Source organism: Myotis nattereri (genome assembly GCF_964212035.1).
Source record: "Myotis nattereri genome assembly, chromosome: 6".
Lineage (NCBI taxonomy): Eukaryota > Metazoa > Chordata > Mammalia > Chiroptera > Vespertilionidae > Myotis > Myotis nattereri.
The window spans coordinates 24,688,212-24,700,925 of NC_138081.1; the positions used below are offsets into that span (position 1 = coordinate 24,688,212).

General features: G+C 36.9%; 1 protein-coding gene across 4 annotated transcripts in view; it reads left to right on the forward strand.

The window, feature by feature from the left end:
- The first annotated feature begins 454 nt into the window (after positions 1-454).
- The window catches only part of TINAG (tubulointerstitial nephritis antigen), a 73,911-nt gene continuing 61,651 nt past the window's right edge, over positions 455-12,714 (forward strand). The window contains exons 1-4 of one of the 4 annotated variants that reach the window (XM_081093531.1): positions 455-684; positions 1,171-1,479; positions 8,814-8,877; positions 9,598-9,687. In XM_081093531.1, the coding sequence (XP_080949657.1) occupies positions 630-684; positions 1,171-1,479; positions 8,814-8,877; positions 9,598-9,687 (518 nt within the window). In that variant the 5' untranslated portion in view covers positions 455-629. Of the gene's footprint in view, positions 685-1,015; positions 1,480-8,813; positions 8,878-9,597; positions 9,688-12,714 lie in introns of those variants that run through there. The other 3 variants (XM_081093534.1, XM_081093532.1, XM_081093533.1) reach the window with 3 other exon arrangements.

Consider the following 12,714-nt stretch of genomic DNA (forward strand, 5'->3'; position numbering starts at 1 on the left):
TGAGTCCAATAATTTATGAAACAAAGTCAGGGAACAAGTTTGAAGAGTTGGGATTATGAATTAGCCTTGAAGGGGAAAACCCTGGTTTTATAGGAAAATAACTGAGGACAGGGAAGCAAATTGTGAATCCCGAGTCATAAAGGCAATTAAACAGTGGCTCGGGGACCAGAGTCCAAGTTTTCTGATTGTCAAGACAAGCCCTTTCCACTAGACCATCCAACCACTCTTGCTGAATCATCGTCTGCTGGTTACTTATCCCCAACCCAAAGGGAGTTATTGCAGTTAATGAATAAATGCAGAGTAGCAAAACCCACTGTACATGAGCAGCTCTACAGAAGCACTAAGGACATCTTGACCTTTGAGTTTTCTTCACAATTCCCTCCCCCTGCAGCTCCTTAGGACAGAGTACTGACTTTCCGTAACTATAACTGCCTTCCAGATACTGCAGGTTCCCATACTGATGCCAAGTAGGGACTCCGGTGGAGAGAACTGTCACCCTCAGGGAATTTCTAGCTGAATTAGGCTCCACTAAGCCTTGAAATCAAAATGTTTCTGGTAGGTAAATGGAGCACAGATGGGAAATCAAACCAGTGTGTGACTGGGCATGATTTAGAGCAACTGTTATTGATATGACAGATCCTAGCGGGCAACCTCATGAGAGCCTGAATTTTCATTGCAATGCAAGTAGGTAAAATGAATAATTGTGTTTTTGACTTTTGAAATTTTCTACACCTTGACAGTGGTTATTGCAGCCATAATTTGGGCCATGCATATTCTAGAGAGGTCTTTGTTTAGGAATTTAGCTTTTTTTGGAAAACAAGCAATAGTCAATATTTCATCTATGTATTTATTTTTTTGGTGATGAACATTTTTTACATGATATGAAATATAAATTTTTAACTTTAGAGGAATTACAATGGTCTGTTTCTAACACATTATCTTGGGTAAACATTTAAATTCTTGATTAATGTTTAACTACAAGAAGTATACTCAGTTCAAGTGAAGTATCAGTATCAGGATTCAGGCTGAGTTGTCTTTATGAGAATTCAGGCTCCAAAGAGAAACCCCAAGAAGTTATATACTGGATATAACAGAAAGTGGGAGCCATACCTGACCTGTGGAGAATGTGGACCGGGTATAGGATCTTAATCTTCTCTTCTCTTCTTACAGAAATTTGGATGGAGAAACAGTATGTATCTCAAAGACAAGTGGACCCAGGAGCAGATTTCACAAGGAATCACACCGTTTTGGAAGGTACTCGATTCAAAAGAGCCATTTTCAAAGGGCAGTACTGTAGAAGTTTTGGTTGTTGTGAAGACAGAGATGACGACTGTGTCACTCAGTTCTATGAGGCGAATGCACTGTGTTACTGTGATAAATTCTGTGAAAGGGACACTTCTGATTGCTGTCCTGATTACAAGTCATTTTGCCATGAAGAGAAAGAATGGCCTCCTCACACAAAGCCTTGGTATCCAGAAGGTAGGCTTTGGTAATATGTTTAAGCATTCTACTAGTTCGTAACAAGATCTGTCAAACTGTCTCTTTCTCTTCTCCTCCCTCCTTCCTCCCCTCCCTTCTTTCCTTCTTTAAGATAAAATAGAAATGAATATTGTGATCACCAGAATAAGTTTCTTTGGATTGTTAAAATGTTTTGGTTTATATGTGGGGTATATGAACCATACTAACACCTTCAAGAAAGTTTCTGGTGTGACGGTCATGAATGCTAGTCTGAATCCTGTTTGAACACACATTCAACTTATATAAGAGTTATTGCAAACTCTTTTTTCTTTCTTTGTAAAATGTATTTTCAACAGGACTCTCAAGATTTCTTGAAGGTAATCTCTTAGAGAACCTCATGAAAGTCACATAATCATCTGCAGATTCATGTACTATTTTACTTACTATTTTATGGGATTAATGGACCTCCAACCATTAGAATCTGTGGTATTTCATTGCCTTTAAAACCAGTACAAAAGCAAAATAAATTTAGCCACCCACCCTGCTTAATACCAAGTAGATTGTTCATGTATATTTTTGTTTTGTCTTGTCAATCTGGGACTTTTAAACTATTAAAAACAAATGAAGGCTTCATATAAGGTAATTGTAACAGTCTAAGATTGAATGGATAAATATACATAATTCATAATGAGAATGATGGTATTTGCTCTATTGGCCTAATTATAAGAGAATGCCTATAGATTTTGAACAACCAATATATTCAAAGTTTGCAACAAAATCCAAAAAGTCTACTGTGAGACATATATGAAGTGCTCTTTCTCTGTCACTCATCTTGTCAGATCTCAGCAGGAATGCAGGTTTAATCAAAGTTCTGTCGTATTACTATGAATGGTTATGGTGGCTAGAAATTAGTTAGAAGAAAATGTAGTATCAACTAGAATTTGGTATCCTTTAAAATCAAGATGCTGTGGGCTTCACTCTCCATGTTATGTTGTTTCTAAAAATTGAGGAAATACTCCTTAAAAACATCTGCATTATGTTAAAATTTCCACAAAATTGTCATTTATCCCAAGCCTTTGCCTTTATCAGCAAACAGTTCAGCAAACATTTATTTAACCCTAAAAAGTGGCAGATACTCTACTAGGAATAGGAGACTAAGTTATACATCAAAAATTATTCATTGAATATCCCCACTGTGCCAGCAATGGCACTTAGTTCTGGGGCAACAATAGGGAAGAAAAAAGTCAAGATCTTATTCTCGTTGAAGTATCAGTCAAGTTGGGGTGTGTGTGTGTATAAACTATTTAACAAAGTTACTTCCCAATTGCAAATGGTGATAATGTCTCTGAAGGAAACAGAGTGCTGTGAGAATGCATATCAGAATATAATATATAAAATTATATGTACATTTAGCCTGTGGGAGGGGGCAACAAAGGAGGACATTTAAGTTGAGACTCAAGGAGTGAGGAGAAGGGATCTGACCCGAAGATCTGAGGGCTATTTCAGATCTGAGACTCAAGAGCTTTGTTCAGGAACTGAAAGGAGACCATCATTTCTGGGAAGCAATGATTACTGAAGGGTTGAGAGTGACATGAAATGGGGTTAGAGAGGTGAGTTGAGGTCAGATTATGACAGCATTTATAGGTCATATTAAGGACTTAAGAATTTATTCTGTTCTGAGAGAACTCAGGGAAAGATTTTAAGTAGGAATAGGGTTGGCTTCATGGGTGCTGTGCGTAAATATTATATATATTTACTGCAGTACTTTTGAGCTTTTCTTATTTGGGACATAGAGACTTTTTAGAAAAGTAATTGCAACTTCTTCAATGTTCATTTTTCCTTGAGAGCTAGAATTTTGCTAAGACTTTAATTTAAGATCATGTTTTAGGTAGAATTTATGTAGGTATAGTTTTTATTGCATTCATTTTGGAGGGAAGCAATTAATCACTTTATTTAGTAGCAAAAAATTCACATTAGACTATGATTGCTCTCATGAAGGTAATTTTTTTCTTTTGTTTTATCTTGCTTATGGAAGTAACTGGTTGAAAGAAAATACTCCTACACAATATTAAAAAATTGTGCAAAATTAACTAAAATGAAAAGCAATGGTATATTATTTATATTATTTTGCATGTATACAGTCACTTCCCTTTGAGATGTGCTGTTAATTCGCTGATCTATTAAATATTGTTTTTCAGTTGTCTAGTAAAATGGCATTGTCTAGTTCTTTGTACCATACCTATCCCAGGAGCTCTTTTTAAACCAGTGACTTAAAACTATGTACATTGTCTTGAGAGTTTTTTTTAAAAAAATCACATTGCTTTTGTATAAACTGGAAGTAGGGCATATCCATAAATATCTTCCTTCTGTGTTTTTTTCATCATCTCTGATGGTAACTTCCAGTAATTGGAGGATTTCAAATGTCAACTACAGAAAACAAGTGATAGAGTTTGGAATAGAACCAGAGTGGATTTTGCAGACAGAATATTTTGGTGTAGCAGGTCTTTAGGAAAGAGTCTAGTATACCATCTGTTGTGAACAGACCGAAGCTAATTTGATTATGCCCAACTCATGTTCACGTTGGTAAAAAACCGTGTGTAAGTCACTGACACATTTGAATTGGATGAGGGTTATTTACTCCTTCACAACCTCCTTAACCACATTACAATGAAGAAACGTCACAGATGAAATGCTGTCATACATACTGATATTTACAAAAATACACGTTTTTTTGTTGTTAATGCTCATTGGAGAATATTTTTTCCCCATGGACTTTTAGAAAGAGTGAAAGGAAGGGCAAGAGAGAGAGAGAGAGAGAGAGAGAGAGAGAGAGAGAGAGAGAGAGAAGCATTGATGTGAGAGATAGACATGGATTGGTTGCCTCCTGCACTCACCCTGACCAACCACCAATGACACTCTAACACTGAGACTAACTGGCTAGGGCACAAAAATATATGTTGGTAAGGGGACATAAATCAATTGATACAACCTCTGTAAGCTACATGAGTTGCTGTCCTTTAAGATGTTCTGACATCTACCTTGCGTGAAAATTGGCTGGACATGTGATAATATTACAGAGGTAGGACTCTGTTACCCTTACAATGGGTGTCAGGGAATGAGAAATCCTACCAGTAGCTGGAAACAACCTTTTAGAGATCAATTCCAGGGAACCAGGTCCAAGAGTACAGGCTTTTGACCTTATGAGATACATATAAATTATGCGGTATAAGAGTAGAATGTAACTTTAATATATTTTATGTAATCTACATAAATTGAATGCTATTAATTTAACCAGTAAGAGCTGATTATTTATATCCATTATGCTGATTAACGAACCACTAGTTGTACCAATGAAAGCCCATTTCTGACATTCATTATACTGATGCTCTAGTATTCATCAAAAGATGGGTAATGGAGGCACTTGTAGCAGCTGCCCTGGAATCGGGCTTTCAGAATGACCACTGCTGGGGTGTGGAATCCCGATTAGAGCAGTAACTGCCTTCCCTAATGTGAAGTTTAGACCTGCACAGACATTATAACACATTATGATGAAGTATTTTATTTTATTTTTTAAATATATTTTATTGATATTTTACAGAGAGGAAGGGAGAGGGATAGAGAGTTAGAAGCATCGATGAGAGAGAAACATCGATCAGCTGCCTCCTGCACACTTCCCACTGGGGATGTGCCTGCAACCAAGGTACATGCCCTTGACCGGAATCGAACCTGGGACCCTTAAGTCCGCAGGCCGACGCTCTATCCATTGAACCAAACCCGTTAGGGCTGTGAAGTATTTTAAAATAGATTACAGACATCTTAGTATCATCTTTTCTCAAGTGAATAGACCAACTGTCTCACTCTCCAAATATTTTATATTAGTGACTGTTAAAGTTGCAAAGCTCCCTTAATTTCAGTAGTCTTTATTTTTTTGTGTCAAGATGCTATATGTGTAACCAATTCAGTTAACTCACTATGTGGTGTTTCATACATATTTCACTGTGAAAATAATGCCACCAGGAATTGTCGTATCTTTCCATCATCATAATTTCCAACATACTTCCATCTGGGTTACTGCTCACCTTGATATGATTTCTCCTCTTGACCTCTGAATCCCATACTCTAGGGTTTTCAAGATCTTCACCCTTGCAATTGTCTCTCTTCCATCTTCCCCCCTCCTTCTCTATATGTCTCCCTTCTGTTCCCCCACCCCCGCTCTATAACAAAGCATTATTTTCCCCCTTCCATCCTGATCAATTATCAACTTAAAAAATATGTCTTGCCCTAAAATATGGCTCAGTGGATAGAGTGTCAGCCTGCGGACTGAAGGGTCCCAGGTTCGATTCTGGTCAAGGACACATACCTTTGTTGCGGGTACATCCCCAGTAGGGAGTGTGCAGGAGGCAACTGATCGATGTTTCTCTCTCATCGATGTTTCTAACTCTCTATCCCTCTCCCTTCCTCTCTGTAAAAAAAAATCAATAAAATATATTTAAAAAAATATGGCTTTGTATCTCCCAACTTTGTAAAAAAAAAACACCAAAAAACCCTTTCATTCCATTTCCTTAACCAGCTACTCTCCCATTTCCTTTTTCCTTTAATGGCAAAATAAATGAAACAATAACAACAACAAACAAAACATTTTGCTTCCTGACTTCTAAGTCTCTTATCAAGCCTTTCCTACAAGATTTCATTTCCTGCTACTTCAATGAAACCTCTCTTGGCAAGGTCATTGACCCCTTTCAGATTACTAAATGCGATATTCAGATGTCTAGTATCATTTTCTTGACCTCCTCACACTATGCTACACAGTTGACCACTTATGCTTGTATGAGATACTTTCTTCTCTTGCTTTCCAAGTTTCAACTCTCCTGAATTTGCTACCTCCTCATAGGCCACTCCTTCCCAGTTTCCTTATCTGAATGTGTGTTGGCTGGAGTGTTTCATCGGTTCTGGACCTCTTTCTCTTACCTATATACAATCTTTCAAATGGGCTATTATTTAATCTTAAGGCTTTAAAAATATGTATGTTGTTGTATCTCATGCTTCAGTCTCGACTGTACTCTGCATTTTCATGAACTACTCTACATTCTCCAATAGGATGTCTAACTTTGATTTAATTCAAACCTAAAACTGGCAAAGCGGAACTCTGATTTCTTGCCACAAGCCTGTTCCTTACTTCAGTAACAGCTTCACTGTCCCTGTCTTGCTGAAGCCAAAATCCTAGTGGAACATCCTTGATTCCTCTTTTTCATCATTCCCAAACTCAACCCATGTCCCATTTGCTTTACCTCCAAATTATGTCCCTTTACTTCTCTCCATTCTACTATCATGCAAATCCTTCCATTTCTGGGAACCCAACCCCAGCCAGTGCAAGGGAGTAAGGAGGGGAGAGCCATTTTGGGTGGGGTCTTATAAGTCACTGTAAAAATTTGGCTTTATTCTAAATTGATGGAGTACAGGTCAGAGAAGGGACAGTCTTTTCCCCTTAGGACCTTTATGAGTTCTGTTCCCTTTTTCTACGTAACTGGTATGAGAAACAAGCAAGATTCCTGGGGGATGGTTAAAGATCAGCTTTAATTTAACCACCCTCTCTCCCTATAAAACTTATCAGAGAAGTACTTCCCTTGGCTTTGAATTGATGTGAATCACTGCATGAATTTTCTGTTGCTCCTAGATAATAGAAAGTTTTAGGATCCTTTTAAGTTACAAACATAGTGTACATTCATGTATCAAAAGTGTGTGATCGTGGGTAACAATTAAAACTTTGAATTTGATTTAAACTTGAATATTTATCCTCTTCTTTGCTATATCAAGAAACCAGGACAGAAGTGATTTCCTTCCCTTTCCCTGTATTATGCAATGTTAAAAATCCATGAGAAGGAAGTGAATAGATGTCTTTACATAGAGATTTTAGATTCATTCCTTAAGCAAAATATTGGGCTGAGAAAACACTATATGCTGACAAGGGGCAGTTGTATAGTTTCCTACAAAACAATTTTTTGAAAAAAAAATTAGGGGATAGTTAATTCCATAAGTGGCTTTGGTGATATTATGGTTGGTAGTTACACCAGACCTTAAAATGTTTTCTAAACATGTATTTTCCCCTAAGATTGAATGACTAAAAAGTTAAAATTTATTTTGTTTAATTAGGGGCCATTGATGTGATCTATTAATTACATGTTTCTGTCAAAAAAGTTTTCATGTGACGAAGTAGTTGATTTTGCTGCTTTGCTAAGAAAGCATGAATTTTAAATTTGTATAAATTGCTAGAGGCCCGGTGCACAAAATTCATGCACAGGTAAGGTCCCTGGCCGGCGATTAGGGCTGATCTGTGGGGCAACCAGTGGGGCGATTGGGGGGCCCCCACTGGCACCCACCTTGGCCAGCCTGGCGCCACCCACTCGCCGGCCCCGCCCCCTGATTGCCTTGCTGCCACCAGTTGCCTCCCTCTGCAGGGTGACTGGTGGGGCAACAGGGGGGCCCCTGCTGGCACCCGCCCTGGCTGGCCTGGGGCCTGCGGGCTTGGGGCAGCTCCTGCATTAAGTGTCTGCCCCTGGTGGTCAGTGCACTTCATAGCAACTGGTCGTTCCACTGGTCATTCCTCTGTTCAGTCGATTTGCATATTAGACTTTTATTATATGGGATTTTCTCAAAAGGGATTTAATATATAACCAGGGTACTATTTTCATATCTTACTGGTGGTTTTTATATGATTATATTTTGCCATTGATCTCTTTTGAGTAGTTTATATATTCTAGTAAACTAGCTAACAACTAGCAAATAGTTGAAAAAAATTGGATTTGAAACATAAATAGCAGCACTCTTATTGGTTTCATGAATTTTTCTCCTGATCTAAATCCTAAAGAAAAAAGAAAAAAATTTTTTGGTCAGGTGAATTCAATAAAATAGTTTTACATTTTGTCCAAAATGTTGAGCTCCTTACTCTAGTCACACGTATTTAGTCATATTCAAATGAGACTTAGATCTTTAAAAATAAGAAATGACATAAGTTTATTTAAGCACTTTTGTTGCTTACCTATTAAGACACAAGTTTTTTTGTATTTTTTTTTTTTTTTAGTGTGGTTAGTGATTAGTTCCATGATAATCTAGTTTTCAAGCTTCACAAATCCCCTCTGTTGGAATATAATATGCTGTGTAAAGATAAAAGCTCCTGGAGTAAGCCCAGAAGAATTTGATACATAAAACTTGACACAAACCAGATGTGAATTTCCATCAGGTTGGCACCACATATTTTTGCATAATTGAAAAACTAAACACAATTGTAGATTACCTGTTGTGTGGAGGCACCTTATTGCTCAATTTAGAATTTTCATTTGTTTACATTATATTGACAGGTTGCCTCAGAGATGGTGAACATTATGAAGAAGGATCAGTAATTAAAGAAAACTGCAACTCCTGGTAATGGTTTTAAGTGGCACTGAACTGAATTCTACTGTGCGTTTTCTTCAAATAAAAGGAACATCTGTGAAACAAAGCATACATTCTATCTAGAAAGAATCATAAGTAAAAAGATACCACATATCTACCATAGTTTGTATAAGCATATTTAATTTTAATGAATGTTAAAAAATTTAATCGTGAATATATTTTGTATTGCTTGAGTTTGATGTACATGACAGTGGGCCTTCATAATACAGCAGGCCTGCATTACATATACCTCTTAATTATAAACATTCTAATATACTATGGATAAACTGTGCTTCTTTGAACACAGTAACTGTATATAAAAACAGGTTTCCTTGATGGGATTATCCTGTAGAAAGCTTCCAATTACAAATATATTGAATCTACTGTCTAATTGGATTTGTGTTTTTAAACTTCAGTGACTGTGTGGTCACTTTATTTACCAATTGCCTGCAATAGAAGATGAGAACATATTGAGTAGTAGCTAATGCATATGATATATGGATATATATATATATATATATATATATATATATGTACATATACATATATATATACACATAATATGTATATATATATATTTGCAAAATTCAAATAGGCATATGACTAATCAAAATATGTTTTATGCCTTAAGAATGGACAACCCTGCTTACTAATTTTATAAATGGATTCCATTAAGGTCAGACCACCTTTGTAATTTTTATGTCTTTGCAGCACATGTTCAGGACAGCAATGGAAATGTTCCCAGCATGTATGCCTCATTGAACCAGAATTAATTGAACATGTCAATCATGGAGACTATGGGTGAGTGAAATATTGTTTTATAGGCTTTTGGCACTCCCAGTTACCTTTCAGGTTGCAGACAATGTATTTCCTATTATTTACTTTAAAAATAGTCATTTCATGAGAAAGAAATGGGAAGAGAGGTGGAAAGGCATGTAAAATTGGGATGCACAGAGGTGAATATTAAGTAATTAAAAATAAAAATGCACAAAAAGAAGTATAGAGCATGGTTTTAAATTGTGTAGAAAGGAGCAGTGTCAGGGTATGAGCGAGGAGTGTAGGGAGAGCTTTAGTTTGGTTAAGTATTCAGGCAAAATCAGGAAGTAGGCATAATTTATTCATGATATCATCTTTCCCTAGGCTGCTGCCCTGTCCCATCTATCACATGCTCAGCTCTCCTGGGAAGTCTAGCCTTATGAAGGCAGCATTATATCTTTTTTGTTTTTAATCCTCACCTGAGAATACTTTTTTTCCATTGCTTTTAGAGAGTGGAGGGAAAAGAGAGGAGGAGAGGGGGAAAGGGAGAGAGAAAAAAATCAGTGTGTGAGAGACACATCTATTGGTTGCCTTCTGCACAATCCCTAACTGGAGCTGGGGATCAAACTTGCAACCCAGGTACATGCCTTTGACCAGGAATTGAACCTGAGACCACTGTGTGGGGGGGCTCTATCCACTAAACCACACGGGCCGGGGCTATATCTTGATGATCCCCAAATAATCAATCCATATAGACAATTTCACTGACATGGCTGATATCTAGTTAATTTCACTTACAGTTGAGTGAAAAGACAGATTGAGCCTTTTTACTAAAATGAAAGATAGGGCTGACTGACACTTAAACATAGGAAATAACTGATGCTCTTCAAAAGATTAATAAATTAGGTGGCTTCTCCACTTACAAAGAGGAAATTAAGAAGTAGGTGCTAACATCGGCTTTCTCTATTGAACTGAAAGGAAGAGGGATAGGCTGGTTGGTGTCTGTCTCAGGATTTCTTCACTGCCACTGATCAAATCTTTATATTCCCTTGATAACGTTTTAGATGTTTTGGAAAATATTTCACATAAGATGATTTATTATCAAGCAACCTTGAAAGTGAAGTAACCCTGAAATGTATTTTTTAAAATTAACAATATCATTTTCTTCCACACACAAGACTTGTTTGTTTGCACAATAGCAATGTTATTTCAATGTACCCAAAATATTTTCTTGGAAGACATGAACTATAGAAAGTCACATTTGTTGACATTAATAATCTTAAATCATTCTCAATTCCTCTGTGTATGTGTGTGTGTGCCTGTGTTTAATCAATACTTTTGGTGGTAATATATTTTAAACATTTCTAGGGAAGACTCATAATTTTCTGTGGCTGAATTACATTCAAATCATTAAGAGAACATAAGAGTATGTGCCATCATGAAACATGATCTGAATTGGATTTCTAAAAGGACTCATATGCTTAGCCTACAAGCACACACTTCCAAGAAGCATAATTAGCACCCCATCTTTCAATAGGCCCATGAGAAACTGCATCTCAGGCAATGCAGAAAGTATACACAGCAGTACAGATGGTGTTGGGAACGCTGCCTTCTTTAGAAGGAACAATTTTCTTTTCATCATTTGTTTATTAACAGAGTACTCAAGGACTGTTTAAGTGACATGGATTATGCCTTTTAGTAGTAAACATAGATGACTTTAAAAGAATAAAAAATGAAGTGATTAGAGCAAAAGGAAATATACACAGACCAAAGATGGGAAGGGAAGTTAAGCAAAAGACACAATACTCAGAAAACTACAGGACATTGAAAAAAGAGATAGAGGAAGACATAAACAAATGAAAGAATATACTGTTTTCATGGGTTGGTAGACTCAACATCATTAAAATGTCCATACTACCCAAAGCAATTTGTAGATTCAATGCAATCCCCATTAAAATACCAATGGCATATTTCACAGACATAGAACAAACTCTCCAAAAATTTACCTTATATAAAAAAAGACCTCGAATAGCCACAGCAATCCTGAGAAAGAAGAACAAAGTTGGAGGGATCACAATACCAGATAGCAAGCTATATTACAAAGCCACTGTTCTCAAAACTGCCTGGTACTGGCACAAGAACAGACATATTGACAATGGAACAGAACAGAACTCAGAAATCAACCCAAGAGTATACAGTGGAGTCAAGACAGTCTCTTCAATAAATGGTGCTGGAAAATTGGTCAGATATGTGCAAAAAATGAAACTATATCACCAACTTACACCATACTTAAAAATAAACTAAAAATGGTTAAAGGACTTAAATATTACATGTGAAACCATAAAAATCTTAGAAGACTCCATAGGCACCAAAATAGCAGACATTTGTTATAGCAATATCTTTACCAATACAGCTTCTAGGTCAATGGAAACTAAGGAGAAAATAAACAAATGAGACTACATCAAAATAAAAAGCTTCTGCACAGCAAAAGAAACCATCAACAAAACAACAACAAAGCCCACTGCATGGGAGAACATATTTGCCAATGCTATCTCAGATAAGGGTTTAATGTCCAAAATTTACAGGGAACTCATACAACTTAACAAAAGGAAGATAAACAATCCAATCAAAAACTGGGCAAAGGACCTAAATAGACACTTTTCGAAAGAGGACATACAGAAGGCCGAGAGACTTACGAAAACATGCTCAAAATCACTAATCATCTGAGAGATGCAAATCAAAACAACAATGAGGTACCATCTCACACCTGTCAGAATGGCTGTCATCAACAAATCAATAAACAAGTGCTGGAGAGGATGCGGAGACAAAGAAACCCTCATGCACTGCTGGTGGGAATGCAGTCTGGTGCAGCCACTGTGGAGAACAGTATGGAGATTCCTCAAAAAACTAAAAATGGAGCTCCCATTTGACCCAGTGATACCACTTCTAGGAATATATCCCAAGAAACCAGAAACACCAATCAGAAAGGATATATGCACCCCTATGTTCATAGCAGCACAATTTATAATAGCTATGATTTGGAAACAGCCTAAGTGTCCATCAGCTGATGAG